Raw genomic sequence first — 22,990 nt, forward strand, 5'->3', positions numbered from 1 at the left:
GTAAGAATAAATATAGACTCCTATGAAGGAATTTACTAACTTACCTCTGCAGTTAGAGGATCTATGATGCCATTATCACCCCACTTTGCAATTGGTGATTTCAGTATTTACAGAGATAAACACTGAAAATCATTGGGAGGAAAAAAAGTTGGTCAAACAGGAATAACTTTTTTCATTTTACTTGGAACATTTTACCAAATAGTGACTAAATACTGATGAATAGGTTTATTCATGGATGTGAACAGGCAAGAGATCACTCAGAAGTTTTTATTTAAAAGGGCTAATAAGAAAGCTTTAATTGTATGGAAATATTGATAGAATTGGTTCTCCTTACTTTAATTCCTTGCTTCCAAAAAAAAAAAAAATTCCTCATTAAGGGAGGTACAGGTTAAATGATTAATACCCAAAACAGTACCTGAGCAAATCAGTTTTATTTTTACATCACAGTTTACTGTTCTTCTTAACCATCAGTCACTGCCTCATACATATTGTCAATTACAATATAATTTCCATCACTGTATGTTTCTTCATGTTCTAAAGAGTAAATGACATTACTGAATTACTTTCATCAAATATTAATTTTCATATTCTCTCAGCAGCAAGCACCAAAATTAAAACCCAACAATCGATAGACTAAGCACACATAACAAATTCCCTGTAAGACATGGGAATAAAGTTTTCCTATTCCCAAAGGTCTGTAATTTTTTGGCATTGAGCAATAGAGTATTACAATTAAACACAAAATCAGTTGCTATTTAATACTATGTAATATTTTAACACTTTTTCTTTAATAATGCAGATCATTTCATTTGAAACAAACTTTGCCATTCTGAAGGTTCCTCCTCTCCATCCCTTCTGTAATGGGTGGTTTTGGCCTGCCAATGCCAGCAGCTGAGGGAGTTTCATGCCATTATTCCTCTTCTCTCTGAACTAGCAAGCGCTCTGGAGGAAGAACAGATTCCAATTTCTGCCAGCGCTCTGGAGGCCACAGGATATGTGTAGCATGGGCATGTAGAAGTCCTAGGGAAACCTGAACCCATGGAGACACAAAGAAAGCAAGAAATTATTTTATCAGAATTACTGTCTCAAAGACAGAATTTGATCCAGGTCTGAAATTTGTTGGAAAGATAATGATTAAAAATAGTAAACATTTATATGGTACTTTTGTAGGTGATTTATGTACCTGAATGCCTTTAAATCCTCACAACCATTAGAGGTAGTTATTAGACCCATTTTGCATTTGAGAAAACTAATATTGGTTAAAGAACTTGCCAAAAGTTCTACAGCAACCAGTTAGTTGGTAGAGGCTGACTTCAGGGCTGAGCTGTCCAACCCCAGGGTCTGCAACCTTAACCCCCATCCTCAGTTTGCATACACCCAGGGAGCATAAATCTGGTTTGTATTCTCAGAATTTCCTATGGAGTTACCAGTATTTTAGGGGGACTTTCCTATGTGGATAAGTCAGAGACATGAAAAAAATATTTTTTATGAAAAGTATTGTCCCATCTACTGGCTGAGCAGCATGAGTTAGATTAAAGTGAGACTAAAGGCCTTCCTTGGAAACTACACGGAGCAACATGGAACTAGTGATCATAGAGGGAGGTGGAAACTAAGGGAAAGCCGGCATTGGAGGATAGGAATCAAGTATAAAGATGACAGATGGCAAAGAACCCCCATCAACAGATATGTGCCTGGTTAAAGAGGAGGTCACTAGAGGGAAGCACTGAAGGCTGAACCCTGAGAAGGAAGGAGCCCATAAGACCTAGTAGCGCTCCCTAGGGCCATCAGCTGCAGTGGGCAGAAGAATGCAGGCAAACCTGTTTAAAACGCAGATCCAGGAAGGCCCTATTCTCAGATCACACTGCAGTGAAGCAAGGTCTGGAAACCTGTGTCTTTTGTTGTTGATGCTATTGTTGTTACTATTGGGTAATATTTTAATAGTAGTTTAAAAACTTAAAGTACACTTAGCACACATCTATGTAGTGCTAGCTATAAACCCGATACTATGGGTCCACTTTTTATTTTCAAATGTTTTTCCAATCAATTGGAGCTCCATAGAGATTAACATATAAGACTGCTTTCATTGAAGTACTATTTACTAGCATATGCATTCGAGAAATCACATTGCATAGAGAGTCAAAGAACTGGATGACAGGTGAGGGATTCTAAAAACATAACTAGAAACAATTTTTTTTTTTTAAACAAACTTCATAACATCTTGGAACACAAATAAGCCCAATGGCTATCACGAAGCCCAGGAGCGTAATAAAGGAATATTATTTTGAAAATCAAACTAGTTACTTACATTTTGTCGCATTTGTTACTTTCTCCTTGTATGCCTGTCTGTATACATGTACTTTTTGTATTGAACCATTTGAAATTTGCTGATATTCTGAATTTACGCCTAATATTTCCATGTGTCTCCTCAGAACTCTTTCCTACATAAACACATTGCGAGTTCTTAACGATACAATATTAATGTATAGCCAATATTCAGAATTTTCCAATTGCCCCAATAATGTCTTTTATAGCTATTTTTTAATTTCTTAAGGATCAACAATTGCATCATAATTGTCATTGTTTTTGTTCAGGCCTGTTGCCTTGTAAGATGTCCTACATTTATAATTGCTTGATTTTTTCCCTCCTGAAAAGATTCAAGTTAAATGTTCTTGGCAAGGACACAATGTACTTGATAATGAATTCTTCCTATTCTGTCATGGCAGAAGGCACAAAGTATCTGTTTGTCCCATTCTTGGGATATGAAGTTTGATCACTTGATTAAGGTGATATTGACCAGATTTCTCCTCTGTAAACAAATTGTTCTCTTTTTATAATTAGTAACTCATCTGTGGGATGATATCTTGAAATATGTAACTGTCCTGTGTCAACATTTCATCTAGCCATTTTATTATTTCTCAAGGAAGCTAGTTTCTAAACCATCTGATGATTTTAACATCCATCGATGATCCTTCCTGAATTAGTTAGCACATTGATGATTACAACAGGAGTGTCCAAATTTATTTTTCCTTTTATATTTATTAGCCATCATTCTTCTCTAAATTGATTCCTCTTCCGACCCCAAATCCCTCTTTCAATCAATATCAAATACTTCTTCTTATGAATTCTTGGTTAACATTGGACAGGTCTCCATCAGTCCCCAAGCACTTCCTTACTTCTTGGTACCACTCCATGTTGCAGGCCTCCTTGTACTTTATACCTGTTCAGCCTGGAATCAGACATCTTATAAAGAAACCTTGGTTTTACACGGGAATACTGTTTAGAAACCAAAGCCTGCTACTATATGTACTCATTGCTCTAAAGGTGTCAGAGAAGAAAAATAAAATACCTAAAACCTCAAGGTTTTCCCTCACCTTCCCCCATTCCATATTTCTCTCTCCCTTCTTCTAAAGTCAGCTCTCTGGTTCCCAACCACAAATTTACAAAAAATCAAGGTTTCTTTGCAACTATTTTAATCCTTAAAATACATCTCATTTTTTAAGGGTTATATTTATTGGAATTTGTCCTTTTTGTCCTCCACAGCATAGCTGTATTAAGCACTGTTCGGTTTGTTTCCATTTGTATTCGATTTTAGTGTGGTTTTGCTATCCTTTTTGATTAAATGTTATTTTTGAATACATAAACATTTACATGGTTCAAAAGTTAAAAATTATTCTTAAAAGGTAAGGTAGGCAGAATGCCCCATCTAACACACACTCCAAACATGTCCATATCTTAATCTCTGGAAGGTATGAATATGCAGTGCTAAAGAGCAAAGAGCATTAAGGTTATAGATGGACTTAAGGTTGCTGATCAATCAGTTGATACCAAGATAATGAGACTATCCTGTAACATTCCATGAACCCAAATATAATCACAAGAATCCATAAATGTAGATGAGCTAGGCAGAAGGGGTAGAGCCAGACAGAGATGTTATAGGGCTGGATTTTGAAGATGGAGAAAAGGGCCATGAGCCAAGGAATGCAGGTGGCCTCTAGAAACTAGCAAGGAAAACAGATTATCCCCTAGAGCTTTCAGAAAAAATGCAGCCTTGCTGATATTTTGATTTTAGCCCAAAGAGATACATATTGGACTCATGACCTCCAGAACTGTAAAATAAAGGCTGTTTTAAGCCACTATATTTGTGGCAATCTACTGGGAAACTAATATAAGAAATACAAATTGCATTCCCAACCACTACCACACCTCTAAAAGATGAACTGTTTTCATTAGAATATTTTTCTTATTTCCCGTTTTTTTTTTCCCTCATACCAAACGTAGAATACTACATTCACTTTTGCACCTTGTTTTTATTCTCACCAGGATATCCTAAAAACCATTTCCTAACACTTCATTGAAAGGGAGCCTATGGTTTTTACAACCCCCTCCCCTTAGTGATTCTAATTAGCCTCATTGGGAATTCAGGATCTGAATTTGCCACTTAGCACCACACCCAGAAGAAGCAAGCTTAACCGACTTTAAAGAATCCTTTGAATATATTCTGGAACATGCTAAGTAACCATTTCAACCATGTTAACTGCCAGGAGCCTAGATCTAATGGTCTGTCATAGTGAACTTTTTATCTATTTTTGTTTTTGTTTGGGCTCAGTGGAACTATAGGACAGCTGGTCTCCATCCTCTCCACAATAACTCTTTTTAGATTTGATAGCTGCTACTTGCTTGTTCCTCAAGCCTTTATTTGCTGTTCCAACTTGTTTAACTTTTCTCATATGATTGATTTGCTAGGACTCCTGCCAATATATTTGCTTGCTTGCTTGGTGATTCAATTTTTTAAAAAAATCAACTTTCATTTTACTAAAGCCTAGGATTCTTTTATTCCAAACATTTATTAGGTATACAACGTGCTTCCTGAGTGGGGTGGGGGGGTGGTGGGGGGAGAACCTCACAGATGTAGAGTATTATTTTTTTAAAAGTATGGTATCGAGTGCAAAATTTAAGAATTTCTTTAAGAAAAACTAATAAACAGAGAGTGCCTATGTATTCTAGCAGTCTTGTCACAGATCCTTATTAGTATGTATACAGACATGCAAAGAATATAGTGAATACAGCACAGAAAATTCAGAAGTAAGAGAACTTAAAAACTAAAAGCTATACTTCAGCTATAGTTTTGGTTTCCACACATACTGTATTAAGCAGGGTCTTCCAGAGAAACAGAACCAGTAGGACATGTGTTTATACACAGAAACAAATTTATTTAAAGGATTTAGCTCATATAATTATGGAGGGCTTGGTGAGTTTAAAATCTATCTAATGGGGAAGGCCAGAAGACTCAGCAAAGAGTTGCAGTTTAATTTCAAAGGCAGTCTGCTGGCAAATCCTTTATTGCTTGTGGGAGGGCAGCCTTTTTTTCTATGCAGGCCTTCAACTGACTGGATGAAGTCCACCCACCTATTGGAGAACAAAATGCTTTACTCAAAGTCCTCTGATCTAAATGTAAATCTCAGCCCAAAATACCCTTAAAGTAACCTTCAAAGGGGTGGACCCCATAGCCCATCTAAATTGACACATAAAATTAACTATGACACCTGATAAATATAATCCTTCTCCTTACTCAGTGTCACACTCCATGCTTACTACACCTAGGGCAGTGTTCTGAGTGACTTAGGCATCCTGATGCATTTAATCCTCACAATAACTCTGTGATGCAGATTCTATTATGGTCTCCATGGTGGAGGAAACCTGGGCATAGAATAAGATTTTTTGAGTCAAGACTGAAGTGTATACCTTCTGCCCCTTGATCTTTATCAGGATCCATCATAATACTTATTTTCCAAATGAGACACTTTGACCATCAAAGATCAGGTCAGCTTAATCATATTGCTGTCCCACATACTTCCCTGAAACACCTAGATTAATCAGAAGGAAATTACTATTAGGACCTGCATTGTTTTCTGCATATGTTGAAGCCCTAACCCCCAGTACCTCAGAATAGGACTGTACTTGCAAATAGTTATCTCTTTAAAGGTTCTAAGTTAAAATGAGGCCAGTAGGGTGGCCCTAATCCAATCAGGCTGGAATTTTGTTAGAGGAGGATATTAAGACACATAAAGAAACAATAGGGGTAGGGTATGGACACAGCAAAACATTGGCCATTTGGTAAGCCAATGAGCGAAGCTTCAGAAGAAACAAAACTTGCTGACACTTGACCTTGGACTGCTAGTCTTCGGTACTGTGAGAAACTTTCTACTGCTCAAGCCATCAGTCTATGATATTTGGTTATGGCAGCCCTAGCAAACTAAGAGATGAAAAAAAGGAGAATACTGGGCTGGAAGCTAGTTCCCTAAGATGTGCCAATACTCATTCAAAATAGGGAGACAAAGAATCCAAACTATAAATCCTTAAACTTAGTGAGGAAGCATGTAAAAAGCCAAGATAGGCCAAAAGCTAAGCTTCTTGCACCAAACAGCCAAGGTGTGAATGAAAAAAAAAATTAAAAGAAATTTCAAAAACCTACAATGAACACACAAATGATACGAAAAGTGAAACAGCCTTACTGCTGATGTGGATAAAGTTCTAGTGGTCTGGATCCAAGCTCAAACCAGCCACAGCATACTGTTAAGCCAAAGCCAGACCAAGGCCTTCACTCCCTTCAGTTCTATGAAGGCAGAAAGGTGAGGAAGCTGCAGAAGAAAAGTTTGACTTAGCAGAGGCTGGTTCATGAGGTTTAAGGAAAGAAGCCATCTCCCTAAGGAAAAAAAACAAGGTAAAGCAACAAATTATCCAGAAAATGTATCTGAGATCATTAATGAAGGTAGCTACCCTAATGAACAGATTTTTCAGGTAGATGAAACAGTCTTCTATTGGAAGACTTTTTTATAGCTAGAGAGGAGAAGTCAGTGTCGGGCTTCAAGCTTTGAAAATGCTATCAAATACCACTACATACTATAGAGAAATTGTTCATGAAAATAAGAGTATACTGATGTGACAACCTTCACTGTTGTCTTAAGTAACTCCAACAGCCAATCCAAATCTTCAACAACCACCAGCCAGCCATCAACACTGAGGCAAGACCCTCGACCAACAAAAAAATATGACTTTTTGAAAGCTCAGGTTATGATTCATTAAAAAATATCTTCTAAAAAAGGCTGAAGTATGTACATTGCAATAATGTTGTATTTTAAAAACCAAACTTAATACAGTATAATGGAAACCTAACTTTTATATGCACTGAAAAGCCACAAAATTCATTTAACATGCTTTATTGTAATATTCACTTTATTGCAGCAATCTAGAACAGAACCATGGTATCTCTAAAGTATGACTAAAATTTTCTCAATAGGTTAGATTACCCTGACCAAACAATGTAGTATTTTACTGGGACTTGACACTTCCCTATGCTTTTTTGTGTCCCATATTTAACTGTGTCTCCTCTTCAAAGCACTCAACATTTTTAGGCATAAGGAATCCACCTTTATGGTAAATTTTAAAATACAACAGAATCATATTAAATCATTATAATCCCTTAGCAGATCATTGTATTTTTAATGTCTGCTGAATGAGAAAATACTTCTACATATATTAATGGGCCTCTTACAATAACTCTGTTGCCCACAGATTGGGAATCAATGATCTAGAATAGTCTATTTTGATTGTGTACTCTAATAGCAAAAATATTAGAGAACTGACTTCAATATTTAAGAATTTTATATATATATATTAGTTATATGACTAGTTATGTATATAAATGATAATATATAGTCATATATAGTCATATATTATCAGTTATATATTATAATTATATATAAAAACCATATGTTTATATACATAAAAACCAAATGTTAGTAAAGCTTAAACTCTTATTTATTCAGTTCAAGAGCTCTAATTTTTTGTTTTTGCATCTAGGGGATCATTATATACACTCTTTGCCTATTCCTGCTCCCCTCTGCTCTAGGAAACACCAAAATTACTAGCTGAAAATTGATCAGTGCTATTAGTCAACTAGTTTGTTTTATCAACACAATGCCAAGGAAGCACATGGACTAAATTTGCAGTGAATTGCTCGTTTTTGATTGAATTGGCTCCACTGAGAAGTTATGTTGGCATGTGGTAAACACAGCCTTCATGAGCACCGACTTTTCTTCAGGTGCCAGAGGCACAGGTGTGTGTTGCTATGGTTCTCACCACCCCCTATTCATAGGCCTATAGTTTATGGAGCACCCTCCCAGTTCTTGGCTTCAGAACACCTTCTCTTGAAGGAAGAGCTTGCAAAAATAAGAATAAGCAAAGCACAAGAGTCTAAAGGTAGGATAGAGGGAAAAACAAAAAACACAGGAAAGAAGGAAGAAGATGACTATAAATGGGAGCAAAGACTTTTAAAAAAAGATACTCAGAACTAGAGCCAGGGTCACAAGAGGATCAGGATGGGAAATGAGAAGAAGCACAAAAATTCCTTGGATTAAAATATTTTCCAAAAGAAAATACAAACAACGTTTTATATGCAGTATAAGCAAATAAAATCTGTCTGTAATGAATTTACTTAGCAGTGTAAGGAGAAAAATTTCCACATAAACAAGGCAGCAGTCAGATGATATTTATTCTATAATATTAAACTACCTACAATTACTTTTGAAAGTCAAATCAAACTGCAACAATATTAGAACTGGGATGAACACTGTTTAAAAAAAGGGCTGGTTTGCCAGAGCTTAAAGAGGTCAGTCAGCTTTCCACTCTGCCATCCAAAGCCCTTTTTACCCACATCTTTCCAAACTCACCTGCATTATATCTCAGTATGGAAGTTCTACTCTAAGGGCTTCTTCAAGGTATACCTAAGAGCTCACGCCTTGTTCACCTTCCTGCTTCTGATGACTGCTGTACTGTTTGTAATCCCCTTCCTCATACCCCTGGGATCCCCCCCCCCCCCGTAAAACCCACTTTAGTCCAGATTTTCCATAGAGTCCTTCCCAGCCACTGCAGTTCTCATCCATTTGTTCCTCTTTGCCCAAGGAACTGAGGCCTGGTGTTGGTCTACCCAGCATCAGGTACTTAAAAAGAAATGGGGAAAAAAAAAAAAAAGGACCAAGGTCCTCTGGTGAATATGGCAGAATAGAAGACCCTAAACTCCCCGCCTCCCACTGATGCAACTAGATAATTCCCACATCAGTGTAAATTACACAGGAAACAATCTGGAACTGGCAGAGTAGACTCTCCACAGCTAAATATAAAGAGGAGGCCACATCTAAGAGGATAGGAAGACCAGAGACATGATTGGGAGCTAAACAGACTTGCAGGGATTGTCCACTGGAGGGAGGCATTCTCCCTTGGGGAAAGGAAAGAAAGAGACTCTCCTAACAAGTACCCCAGGCATGGAGAACCCTCATGGGGAAGATGAATTCCTATAACATTAAACTTTGAAAATGAGAGGGGCCAAATTTCATGGGTTCTTAAAATAAGGGGGGCTGAACACCTAAAACTTTCCAAATCAGCAGGCTCTGCTCTGGGGGAACAAGAAAGGCTAGAGGAAACTGAGTCCATGCCTTTCAAGAGACAGCACAACAAAGAGCCTGCAGAGACACAGCATAGAAGCAGCAGTTTGAAAATGCCTCAGGTATAAAGCAGAGAGATTTGTTCAGTAATCTCACAGCATGTGCTGGAGGGGTAGAAATCCTTGGGAAATTTCTCAAAAAAGAAAAGTGCTGGCAGGAGCCATTTCCCTTCCCCATGTCCCAGCCTAGATACACAGGTATCTGTAGGAAATGGAGCCAACACTTGCCATCTAGTTTGCTAACAGTGTGCTCACAAACCTCCATCCTTGTGCTTCTGCCAATCCACTCCCTCCAACCCGGCCTGCCTCTGATTGGGGCAGCTGTAGATCCCCTCTTGCAGAACACAAACTGTGATAGAAGAGAACAGGAGAAGAAAGGAACAGAACAAGAGCAATAACCATAAAACAAGTAACAAAATGGCCATAAGTATATAACTATCAATAATTACTTTCAATGTACATGGACCAAACACTCCAATCAAAAGGCAGAGGATGATGGAATAGATTTTAAAAAGAAAAGCAAGATCCATCTATACCTTGCCTACCAGGAAACTCATTTCAGACCTGAAGACACCTGCAAATTCAAAATGAAGGGATGGAAAAGTATTTACCATGCAAATGGAAGTGAAAGAAAAGTGGAGTTGCAATATTTATATCACAAAATAGACTTTAAAACAAAGACTCTAAGAGACAAGGAAGAACACTATATAGTCATAAAGGGAGCAATTGATAAGAAGTTATAACAATTGTAAGTAAGTATGGCACCCAAATACATAAAGCAGCTAATAACTAACATAAAGCACCTAATCAATAGTAATACAATACTAGGGGACTTTAACACCCACTGACATCAAGAGACAGATCATCTAAACAGAAAACCTAGAAGGAAACAGTGGCTTTGAATAATATACTAGACCAGATGGATCTAGATGGATCTGACAGATATATTCAGAGCATTCCCATCCTGAAAGAGCAGAATACACATTCTTTTCTGGAAAATGTTCCCTGTGCACTTGAACAGATCACGTATTAGGCCACAAAACAAGTCTCAACAAGTTAAAAAAGAATGAAGTCCTATCATGCATCTTTTCTGACCACATGCTATGAAACTAGAGATCAAACACAAGAAAAACATGGAAAAAGCACAAATACATGCAGGTTAAATAACAGGCTACTCAACAATGAATGGGTCAACCAAGAAATCAAAGAGGAAATTAAAAAAAAAAATACATGGAGATAAGTGAAACTGAAAACACAGTAGACCAAGGTTTCGATTGCAGCAAAAGCTGTTCTCAGAGGAAAGTTGATACCAATATAGATCTGCCTACCTCAAGAATCAAGAAAAATCTCAAACAATCTAACCTTACACACAAAGGATCTGGAAAAAAAAAATAAAAACAACAAAACCCCAAACCCGCAGAAGTAAGGAAATACTAAAGATTAAGACAGATAAAACCAGGAGCTGGCTCTTTGAAAAGATCAATAAAATTGACAGACTTAACCCAGACTAATTAAAAGAAAAACAGAAAGGACTCAAACAAAATTACAAATGAAAGGGGAGAAATAATGATCGATACCATAGAAATACAAAAGATTATAAGAGATATTATGAAAAATTGTATGTCAGGGGCGCCTGGGTGGCTCAGGGGGTTAAGCCTCTGCCTTTGGCTCAGGTCATGATCTCAGGGTCCTGGGATCGAGCCCCACATCAGGCTGTCTGCACAGTGGGGAGCCTGCTTCCCCCTCTCTGCTTGCCTCTCTGCCCACTTGTGATCTCTCTCTCTGTGTCAAATAAATAAATAAAATCTTAAAAAAAATTATATACCAATAACTGGACAACCTAGAAGAAATGGGTATATTCCTAGAAACATAAACTCCAAAAACTGAAGGAGAAAGAAATAGAAAATTTGAAGAGACCAATAACCAGTAATAAAATTGAATCAGTAAACAAAAAATCTCCCAAGAAACAAAAGTCCAGAATCAGTTCACAAATGAATTCTAGCAACATTTAAAGAAGGGTCAATACCTATTCTTCTTAAAATATTCCAAATAATAGAAGAGAAGGAAAGCTTTCATATTCATTTTATGAGGCTAGCATTTTCCCTGATACCAAAACTAGATAAGGACACTACAAAAAAAGGACAAGAACTATAGACCACTCTCTCTGATGAATATAAATGCAAAAATCCTCAACAAAATATTCACAAACCAAATCCAACATACATTAAAAAAAAAAATCATTCACCATGAACGAGTGCAGTTTATTTCTGGGATACAAGGATGGTTCAGTATTTGCTAAATGAATCAATGTGATCACATCATGTCAACAAGAGAAATGATTAAAAACCATATGATCATTTCAATAGATGCAGAAAAAGCATCTGACAAAGTACAAGATTGATTCATGATTAAAGCTCTCAACAAAGTAGGTTTATGGGGAACATATGTCATTATAATAAAGGCCATATATGAAAAGCCCACAGTGAACATCATATTCAATGGTGAAACACTTAGAGCTTTTCTCCTAAGGTCAAGAATGAGACAAGGATGTCCACTCTCACCACTTTTATTCAACACAATACTGGCAAGTCCTAGCCACAAGAATCAGATAAGAAAAAGAAATTAAAAGCATCCAAATTAGCAAGAAGAAGTAAAACTTTTTTTTTCTTTTGCAGATGACATATATAGAGAAAACACAAAAGACTCCACCAAAAAACTACGAGAACTGATAAATGAATTCAGTAAAGTTGCAGGATACAAAAATGAATATACAGAAATCAGCTGTACTCCTATACACTAATAATTAAGCAGTAGAAAGAGAAATGAAAAAAAAAATCCCATTTACAATTGCACCAAAAACAATAAAATGCCTACAAATAAGCTTAATCAAAGAGGTCAAAGACCTGTGCTTTGTAAAGTATGAAACATTGATGGATTTACAGAATATTGTTAAAATGTCCACACTACCCAAAGCAATCTATAGATTTAATGCAGTCTCTATCAAAATACCAACAGCATTTTTCCAGAATCAGAACAAGCAATTCTAAAATTTGTAAGGAACCACAAAAGACCCTGAATAGAAAGAGAAATGCAAAACTGCAGGTATCACAATTCCAGATTTCAACATAAACTACAAAGCTCTAGTAATCAAAACACTATGGTATTGCCATAAAAGTAGACACAAAGATCAACAGAACAGAATAGAAAGCCCAGAAATAAACCCATGATTTATATGGTCAATTTAATCTTTGACAAGGAAGGCAAGAACATGCAATGGGAAGACAATCTCTCCAGCAAATTGTGTTGAGAAAAGTAGACAACTACATTTTGTTGTCTAGACTGAAATTGGACCCCTTTCTTACACCATATACAAAAACAGAATCAAAATGGATGAAAGACCTAAATGTGAGACCTGAGACCATAGAAATCCTAAAGTGAGAACAGGCCCTAATTTTTTTGACATTGGCTATAGCAACATTTTTCTTGATGTATCTCCTGAGGCAAGGGAAACAAAAGCAAAAATAAATGATTCGGACTACAGTAAAATTAAAAGCTTCTGCACAGCAAAGGAAACAATCATCAAAACTAAAAGGCAACCTACTGAATTGGAAGAAGATATTTGCAAATGACATATCCCACAAAGGGTCAGTATCCAAAATATATGAAGAGCTTATACAACTCAATACCCAAAAAACAAATAACCTAAGTTAAAAATGGGCAGCAGATATGGACATTTCCCCAAAGAACACATCCAGATAGCCAACAGACACATAAAAGGATGCTCATCATCACTTATCATGAGAGGAAGGCAAATCAAAGCCACAATGAGCTATCACCTCTTACCTGTCAAAATAGCTAAAATCAAGGAGATAAGAAACAACAGGTATTGGGGAGGATGTAAAGAAAAAAGAACTTGCATGCACTGTTGGTGGTAATGTAGATTGGTACAGCCATTGTGGAAATATGGAGGTACCTTAAAAAATTAAAAATAGAAATACCATATGATCCAAAAATTAATTTTCTGGGTATTTACCCAAAGAAAATGAAAACATTAGTTTGCAAAGATACATGTACCCCTATGTTTATTGCAACTTCACAATATCCTCTTTGTGTTTTTGATGCATAATTATTGTGCTTGATTATAGTAGTTTCCCCAGACTATGCTGGAGTGTTACATTATATATGATATAGACATTGTTTACAGACACTCTTGATAGACACTAATATCACCTTTCCAAAATCTAAGAAGTCTGAAGTCTGAAACACATTTGCCTTCCAAGGTTTGAGATAAAATATTATCTTTAAATATATGCAAAGGTGAATATTTATTAAAGAGGATAACTATAATCAGAGTTACGAATTTAGTCCTGGGCAGGATGGGCACTCTGCTAGAAGCTGGAAATATACACAATAAAGATGATCCCTGTTCTCCAGGATCTCATGATCTGGTGGGAAGGACAGATGTTTCAACAAACCACCAATGTACAACCTGACAAGCAGACATACAAAGGTTTGCTCAAGTACCTTGAGCAGAGACTGTGGCCAACCCTTAGGAAGGCTCCACTGAGTGGGTACATTTTGGTGGCTCTAAAGGATATTGAAGACTTCCCTCTCCTGAAGGCGGATTTTTCACTCATGACAATCTCTTGCCAGCCTTTTTATCTGTAACACTCTCCAAGTCTTGCTTGCCCTCCACTGAATTTCAAATTAAGACAATGTGATAGGTTTATACAACCCAATATTTTGCAATGAAAAAGTAAAGCCATATGCTTTACAAAAGACTCAAAATGAGATTCTCTCTTTTAAAGTCCTCATTCTAGCACAAGTGTTTCCTTCATTACCAACAATTTTAACTTTAATCATTTCAAAGCAATTTTCCTGTTCAAGACTTAGCTTCAATCAGAATGCATTTTCAGGTCACTTCATGGCCTCTTCATGATTCTCTCTAGATAACTACAGAATCATGCATAATCATTCTAGTTCCCCCAAGACACCTTCAATAAGTAGTTAGTTCAACATTTTATGCAAAAATAGATACAAAACAGGCCCCTAGGGGTATCTTCAGCTAATTTTCATGAATTAATTTCCCAGGATTAATTTTTATGCACCACTCTCTTCACCACATAATCAAACCACTGGAGTTGAAGTGTTCTAACTCCTTATTTTGCAGCTTGATTAAACAGGTCATGAAATACTTGTATATCATTTGGATAGTTAGCAACTCAGTATCCACAATAATCCATAGTAGTTGGATGACATTACTGATGTCTCATTGTTTACTTGTGTTCTCTCTAGTAGCTGATGTCCCACATCCTATTTTTACGTAAGAGATAAAACAGTTCATGTAAATACATGAAGGGAGAGGTGTGAAAGCCTTTGTTGTTGACACTGTTTTAAACCATATTTAGACCAAGTGGACAGGCACCTATAGGAATAGACTAGTTTGCCTCGATACGAGAATTCAGGACAACAAGGTAACTGATTTCCACTGCCAGTCCTGCTGCTATGGTGGCTGCAGCCACTCCTCTGCCATGGTGACTTCTGTTCACTGTGTGGTTGGCATCCACGTCTCCCCACTTCCCATCCTTTTTTATTCCTTCTTTCAAAAAGAATGTGAGGAGATTTACAAAATAAACAACCAGGAACAAAAGAAGGTAAATAAAAATGTTAACTACAAGGGTGAAGACAGTTGCTGTGCAGAGCCCCACACTTGGTTCTTAGCTATCCAAGGGCCAATGTGAAGAAAGAAACATGCTAACTTATACAGTTCTCACAGGACCAGATGCAAGTTGTCCTCTGATTCAGTTTCTGCAAGCTCTTTCTCATATTGGATCCCCGACAGCATACTCTAAGTATCATGATGGACTATGTCACTGCCATAGGTTCCCCCCAGAAAGTTACAGCAGAATTCACCTTGCAGGCAATTGGGTGAGTGTTGTTCTTCAAGAGACTAAGGCAATACAGTCTTGTATATAATCTAGGGATCTAACTTATTCCAGTGATAGGAATTTACTATATGGAAGCCTAGAGAGATAGCATACCCTTTAAATCATCTTTTCTAAATTTTATGCCCTCAACTGTGTTTTTCTTCCACAGGAGATCCTGTGGAAGGATTCTGGGCTCAGCCAGTTGGATGCCCACATATGGGACTCTGAACACGGAGGGAGCGATGCAGAGACTCGGAAACTATGAGAGTTACTGGCAGAGAGATGAATGGGAGGAAGTGTCCAGTGATACCAATTGCCAAACTCATCGCCCTGCTTCTGGGTGAACATAAGGGTACCTTATGTTGCTAACTGTCCAATTCCTCTGCCTGGTTTTAGTGGATTATTCAGTATCCTTCCAATAACACCTTTTCTGCTTAAACGAGTCAGGATGAAAAAAAGAAAATCAGAATGGCTTTGTATTTTTGTTGCAAGATAACTGATTGATATGCTACCATGAAAATACTAGTAAAAGAATGTTGACAAGGATATTTGGAATTAATTCTAAGTACTAATTCCAAAGGTGATGCAATCAAGGCCCGGAAATGTTGCCTACAGGTAGGGACCTACTTAGTTGAGGCTGGGATGCAAATCCTAGCCCTGGCTCCTAGCCCAAAGCCCTGTTCAACATACCTGTCAGTGAAATGAGGTGTAGAGCCCTGGAAATTGCAAAGGTTGGCAAGGGGCCCTGCATCAGTGCTTTCTAAACCTGCTTTTACCTCAGGGAAAAGCGAGGCCTTTCATTTTCTGCAGAAAAAACAAACATTGCACAGGAAGGTTTGTATACATCTGTACCACTCTGTTTGGGAACTGCTGTTGCTGTGTAGCAGCAGGGCATGTGACAAGCCACTGGGCTGTAAGGAACACTTGCTGGCAGGGACAAGAAAGCCGGTGCTGATGACAGCGATGGGGTTATGTCCATGTGCATAAAAGCACTTGGAAAATGAAGAAATGCGGAGACCCTAAAGTGCATTCCTTTTACTCAATGAGACAGCTATATAAAAGCCTACTATGTACCAAGTATAGGACATGGATTCTAAATCTACTGCGATGGAGGAGCCATGGGCTCTGGCCTTAAGGAGTTTAGAGGGGAGGACAGTTGTCACACACTTGATCCACGGGATGTGTTTGGCATTAAGTGGGGGTTGCAGAAAGGGAGTGTAATCTGGTAATACAGGCCAGTGAAGGATTAGGAAAGAGACAGGTTTTCAATTCTAACAGGGGTGCCACCTCTGACTACAATCTAAGGAAAGAAAAGGCAAGAGTAGAGGGAAAGAGAACAGTCAGGAGATTTTGGCTTAGAGTGCTGACAAGAGATATGATCATGTTCTGGGGAAGAAGAAGGAAAGGATGCTTTGAGAATGAAATCCAATTTCATAGCACAGTGTACACAACACTTCATAAATGTACTTTATTCCTTGGTACTCCTTAACATGTACCTGGATCACCCTTACATTTTTTTTGAACAGGTCTTGCTCTCTCACATCTTTGTACCTTTGCATATACTACTTTTTCTACCTTCTGAAAGACTTTCTTCTGCCCTTTACCTAGGTCACCTGCTTCTTCTTTCCAGATGTAGCTTACATACCACTTCCTCCTGGAGGTGGAAGGTTTCCACCTTCTCCTCCCAGTCTCAGCAACTGGTGCTTAGTTAATGACAACTAGTAATTATCATACTGTCCATGGATAGTCTATTTTATTATTTCTCTTACTAGGTGTGAGCTTCTTGAAGTGGACACTGTCTCACGTTCTAAAGCTATGGCATGAAAATACAAAGAAGCTAAAAAAATGTTGATCAAAGAAGTGAAATAGATACAATATGCATTTAGATTGGATACAATTTCACAACTGATTGGACATGGGGACTGAGAAAAGAAGGAATTACGGAGAAGACTGATTTCTCCCCTGTCTGGAAAGATGGTAATTACTTTAACAGCAGAGGGATCATGGCAGAAGGAGCAGATTAGGGAAACAATGAGTTCAGTTTTGTATTATTCAATCTGAGATTGCTATTGAATGTCACAGAATGTCACAGATCATTCTCTGCGAGTTCAGGCAACTTTGTGAAGTAGAACTTAGAGATCTAGGAATCATCTGGTGTATTCATGGGAATGAAAATGCTCTCCCAGAGAAGAATAAAGTAAGAGTGCTAAGGACAGACACCTAGGGGAACACAGCATTTCAAAGATAATGCTAGAAAGCTACCAGCTGTATGCAGGAATAAACTTCCTTAACAGTAACACATGCTCCCATAGACCAGAGCTCATGAGATTTCTGTGCAAGTAGAGTCATATTGCTCAGCTGTAAAAAGGTAAGCATTGACATTAGGCACAGCAGAACAGAGCAAAGACTAGGGGAGGAAATAGCTGCAGTTTTAAAGGTGATTTACAATTATTAGTTCTTCTTCCTGATCCTAGAGAACCTATAAAGACCCAGACAAAAACCTATTAAAATTTCTATATTCCAAATGCTATTTGCTTGATTAATTCTACAGCATGTCTCTTTTCTTTACATTTGTGTATCTATGCCTGGGGAAAGGTGATTACTTCAATAGTAGCCTAAGGAAAATACAACAGAAACAAGTTTATTTTTTTCCAGTATAGAGTTACGAATTAACTAGAGAGTATCCACTGCTATGGATATACATGACGATTCCACTAACTCAGACAATTGTTGACTCTAATTTGCAATTTTTTATAAGCAAACTTGTGTGATACATAGATTGATTTTGATAGTGCAATGGGCTGAGATTTACAATGAAAACTTCTGATGCTTTATAAATCATCCTGATGACGAAGGTTCCACAGATTTGGCACTCTTGTCTTCATGCATGCTATGTGACACCCTCCCACTGTTAGGAAGCTGTCATCAATCATTTCCTCTAAAAAACTGGAGAGGAATATGGTATGCACGAAGCACCACGAATAGACACTGCCCTGTCCTTGGATGAAGTCTCTTCATGAAAATCCCTGGCCATATTTAGCCCACTGGATTTAGTACTGACACATGAAACTACAGTTACAATTAACTTTCCTTTTCCTTTGCTTTTCTTTTCTCTGGTGGCTTTTCCGTGTCTTCTATAACTTGAAAAGACAATTGCTTCATTAAAGAAATGTTAACTCAATGGGATGGAGGGGATTAACCAATCCAAACTTATTCTTCAGTCAGAAAGTCAGAAGAGATCCTCTCTAATTATCAGAAATCCTGATAATTCAGCATCAGTAGCACACTGTCCCTGTTCCTGGGATACCATGATGTACATATGGTCCAAGGAAGAAGAGTGGGGAACCATTGATAAGCAGCATGTGGAGAGCATAAGCTTTGGGGTCAGAAAACCATCTAGGGATCCAGACTCGGAAAATTAATAGCTATTTCATTTTTGGTAAGTTAGTTGACTTCTCTCAGTCTTTACTCATTGTCAAAATGGGAGCAACAATATGAGCTCTGTGAGGTTGCCACAAGAATTAAAGGCTGTAAAGTTTGCATTGTTCTAGCACAGAGACCTGATACACACTAACTGCTCTGACAGCCCCATAATAAGTCAGGTACAGATGAAGCCTGAGGTGTAATACATTAATAACAAGAGATAAAAAGATGAGGTATTGAAATAGCTACAATATATACCATCCCATTGGTAACTGTTAATGGTATCCAATTAGTAGTTTTGCCTTTGAGAAAAATTCTATTCAGTTAACTTGTGATACTGGTTTATAACTATAAAAATGATTGCAAGAAATCTTGTCCCAATAAATTTACTGCTTAGGAACTCTGTCTCCAACAGCAATAAGGACATGGCTTGTTATGTTTTCATTTTTTGTTGTAGAGCTGAACTTGAAGGAGTTTTTCTATGTACTAAGATGAGCTCAATAAAAACGAAATCCTTTGGATTAAGGTAACATCCCTAAGAGACCTCTGCCTCTGGTAAAAAGGCATTTGCAGCAGTGAACAAAAAAAGAGAGAGAGAGAGAGAGGAGGACTCCATGTTGCTTTAAATTACCTATCTGACAGATCACAAAAAAATGGCTTTTAGGTAAATGACCAATATTTTCTTGATTTTTCTCCCAGCTCTACAATACCAGTTAAAAGGGCCACTGGATGGGACGCCTGGGTGGCTCAGTTGGTTAAGCAGCTGCCTTCGGCTCAGGTCATGATCCAGCGTCTGGGATCGAGTCCCACATCGGGCTCCTTGCTTGGTGGGGAGCCTGCTTCTCCCTCTGCCTCTGCCTGCCATTCTGTCCGCCTGTGCTCGCTCTCTCTCCCTCTCTCTCTGACAAATAAATAAAAAAAAAAAATCTTAAATAAAAAAAAAAAAGGGCCACTGGAAATAGGAATTTTCTTAGCAAAATAAATCATTATAAATGGTGCCAGTTCCTGACCACCGACTCATTCCTTAACCTTTGCTGGCATCTCTTTTCACTATTCAACAGAACTGTGTTTTTAAAGACCAACATTTCCAGGGAAATGTTTTCAGTCTCCACCTTCCTCTGAAGTATTCAACCTTGTGACCATCCCCAGCTAGAAAGTCACCCTAATGACTACCTTACTTCTCTTCTTAGTGCTCTGAACACACTGTAAAGTTCTGCACCCTCATTATCAGCCACCTGTTTCCTGAATGTAAGTATTTTCCTAGGTTATATTTTCTTTGTTTGTTTGTTTTTCCTCCTTTTATATGCTTTCCCTTGGTGAACTCATCCACTGCCATTTCTTTAAGTCCTACTCTGGCAAAAATCCCTCAAATCTCTATTTCCAGCTTTACCTTTCTCTCAACCTCCAGATCTGATTCTGGGTGTCCTCTTTATTACACAAACATGATGTACACAATACACCAGCTTTCAATTCTATCATTGATAGCTTTCAACTATCAAGTCTATCAAATGAGTATCTTACCCTAGCTTCTAGCTACCCAGCTTTAACCGTAACTTTAGATCCATAATTAGACTTCTGTCTTTGCTTTACCATCTTCTTATCAAATTAGTTAACAGATTCTTCCTTGTTTGAATTCCTCTGCTCCTTTCCACTCACACAGCCATCATTAAGGGACAGATTCAGATCTCCTCTTCCTCAGTCATCTTTATACCAAATTCCCAATTTCAACCTGTTTTGCTCCATCTGCTATATTCTCTGGTACCAGATTAATTTTCTAAAGCTTGGCTTCAATCAGGTCATTCTCATGATTAATACATTTCAATGGTTCCTCACTTCCTACTAACACAAAAGATGTGCAGCCTGGTATTCAAGAACTATCACAGTATATGGCCACTACTGATCTTTCGATTCTTTTTGCTCACAATTCCTTTACCTTGTACCCTATACAAGCTCCGTACAGGTTCTCCAGGTTGACTTGAATGTCCACCAGAGCGTGAGCACCACTGCTCTAAACTACAACCAAACTGAAATGGTCACAATTATTATTTGGCTACTCTCTTTATGCCTTTACTCCTGCTGTTCCTCTAAGTATCATCATCATCTCCACATCCTTATTGTACCCATCCCTTGACATCCAGTGACATTTTTCCATAAAGCCTTTATAAAAATGCCTCTCTTCCATTCCCAATTCTATGTTTCTATCATTACCTTATTTATAATTATATATTATGCCCCATGTCTTCTAGATTTCTATAAGATCCAATAAGGCAGAACTCATGTCTAATTTATCTTTTATTCTTTAAAGAACTCAACGTAACATCTTTTGATAGACTGTCAAATAGAATGTCAAAAATGACACTGTCTTAGACAAGACTAGGTTAGGAAGGAACTACCACATGTGCATGGCTGACAAAGGAATGTGTTATTAATTTTAGCATAAAATTTATTTCATAATATTTAAAATTTAGATGTGTTCATTAGTCATAGCAACTTATTTTTAAAAGCTAAATTTAAATTTTTACACTTTTTGATGAAATCGTCAATGCACGTATACATAAATAATTCTACTTATTTATGTAAACAACCAACTTGTGGAACTTTTAATTTTTCAAAGATGATGACAAAAAATACCTCCCAACTCAAAAACTCTTCTGCAGTGTGATCTTTCCACCCTACTTCCCCTTCAAGACGTGGAATTTATTTCTTCATCTGCTTGAATCTGGTTGGGGGTGGGTACCTGTGACTGCTTTGATCAATTCTGGGCATAGCACTTAACTGGCCTGGCAGCTTTTTCTTCTTGCCTCTTGGAAAATAGCTATCATGTCACAAGTGTAACTGAGATCACCACGCTGTGAGAAGCCCAAGCCACACTGAGACACTTGGATCGTGAAATGCCATATGGAGAGAGAAAAGTAAAGGCCAAAGAACACTGGGCACCAAACATCTCAGTGAAGAAACCATGTTGGAATTGGATCTTTCAGCTCTGGCTGCTCTACTTGCTACCACATTAGTCAGACAGAAACCATCCAGACGACTCCTTCCCAGTTTCCTAACACATACAATTGTGAACAAAATAAAATGGTTGTTTTAGATCACTACATTCTGGTGTACTGTGTTAAATAGCAATTTATGATAGAAACACTACTTATCATCACTTAGGGCATGTAGAGCTATGGTCATGCAGGAACAAAATGAAATGGTATGCTTACAAAAGAGAGTTAATTGTACAAAAAAATCACTATGTTTGCAATCTAATGATGCTGAATAAAGCCTAATACTGACCAATTTACTAATTTTCCTTTAGTTTTATCCTTAGCAAAAAAAAGCCATAGGAAAATATTAGAGATATTTTTCAAAGTCAAACCTCCATTACAGAAGTTACACTCAAGAGTAAATTACACAATAAGCTAAAGACCATCCAAGAAACATAGAATATGACTAAACAATACAGAAAGTTTGCAAATACTAAAATTCCATGTAGCCATTAAAAATGATGATATAGCTATAATGATAATAAAAATGTACACTATATATTAAATGCCAATTATAAAACTGGAAGAACATTACCATCTTATTTTGGGTTATTAAAGAAAAGATACTTAATGGTCCCCTCCCTTCCATCTCCATACACACACACACACACACACACACACACACACACACACACACTTACTTTTTTCTGCAGGAAAAAAAGTCCGAAAGGATGTACATCAATACGTCATTATCCTTAAGGGTGGCATTATAGGTCATTTCTATTTTCTTTTACTTTAAGGCAGCAGTTCGCAAAGTATGCACCCCCAGTGACAGAATCAGCATCACTTGGGAGCTCGTTAGACACACAAATTTACAGGTCCTGCCTTCTGCCTCCTGATCATAAACTCTAGGCGTAGGTTCAGCATTCAGTGCTTCCACACTGCTATCAGACAACTAGGATATAAGGTAAAGCTTGAGAACTAAAGCCTGGCTGTATTTTCTGATTTTTAAGTAAGTTAATATGTTTCTGGCATTGCCTAATTTTTAAAAAGTGAGTTTCCTGAACTTCCAATTAAGACAGAGTGAGAGGATCCGAGGCTCACCACATTCCACTGATACACCTATTTAACACCTACATCAGTGAAATAACCCAGAAAACAACCCAAAG

General features: G+C 37.6%; 1 protein-coding gene across 3 annotated transcripts in view; it reads right to left on the bottom strand.

Moving 5' to 3' along the window:
* Positions 1-416: 416 nt before the first annotated feature.
* The window catches only part of IMMP2L (inner mitochondrial membrane peptidase subunit 2), an 876,168-nt gene continuing 853,594 nt past the window's right edge, over positions 417-22,990 (bottom strand). For all 3 annotated transcript variants that reach the window (XM_047694954.1, XM_047694953.1, XM_047694955.1), the window contains one exon: positions 417-1,030. In XM_047694954.1, coding sequence (XP_047550910.1) covers positions 903-1,030 — 128 coding nt within the window. In that variant the 3' untranslated portion in view covers positions 417-902. The remainder of the gene's footprint in view (positions 1,031-22,990) is intronic.

Source organism: Lutra lutra, chromosome 11, assembly GCF_902655055.1.
Source record: "Lutra lutra chromosome 11, mLutLut1.2, whole genome shotgun sequence".
Taxonomy (NCBI): Eukaryota; Metazoa; Chordata; class Mammalia; order Carnivora; family Mustelidae; genus Lutra; species Lutra lutra.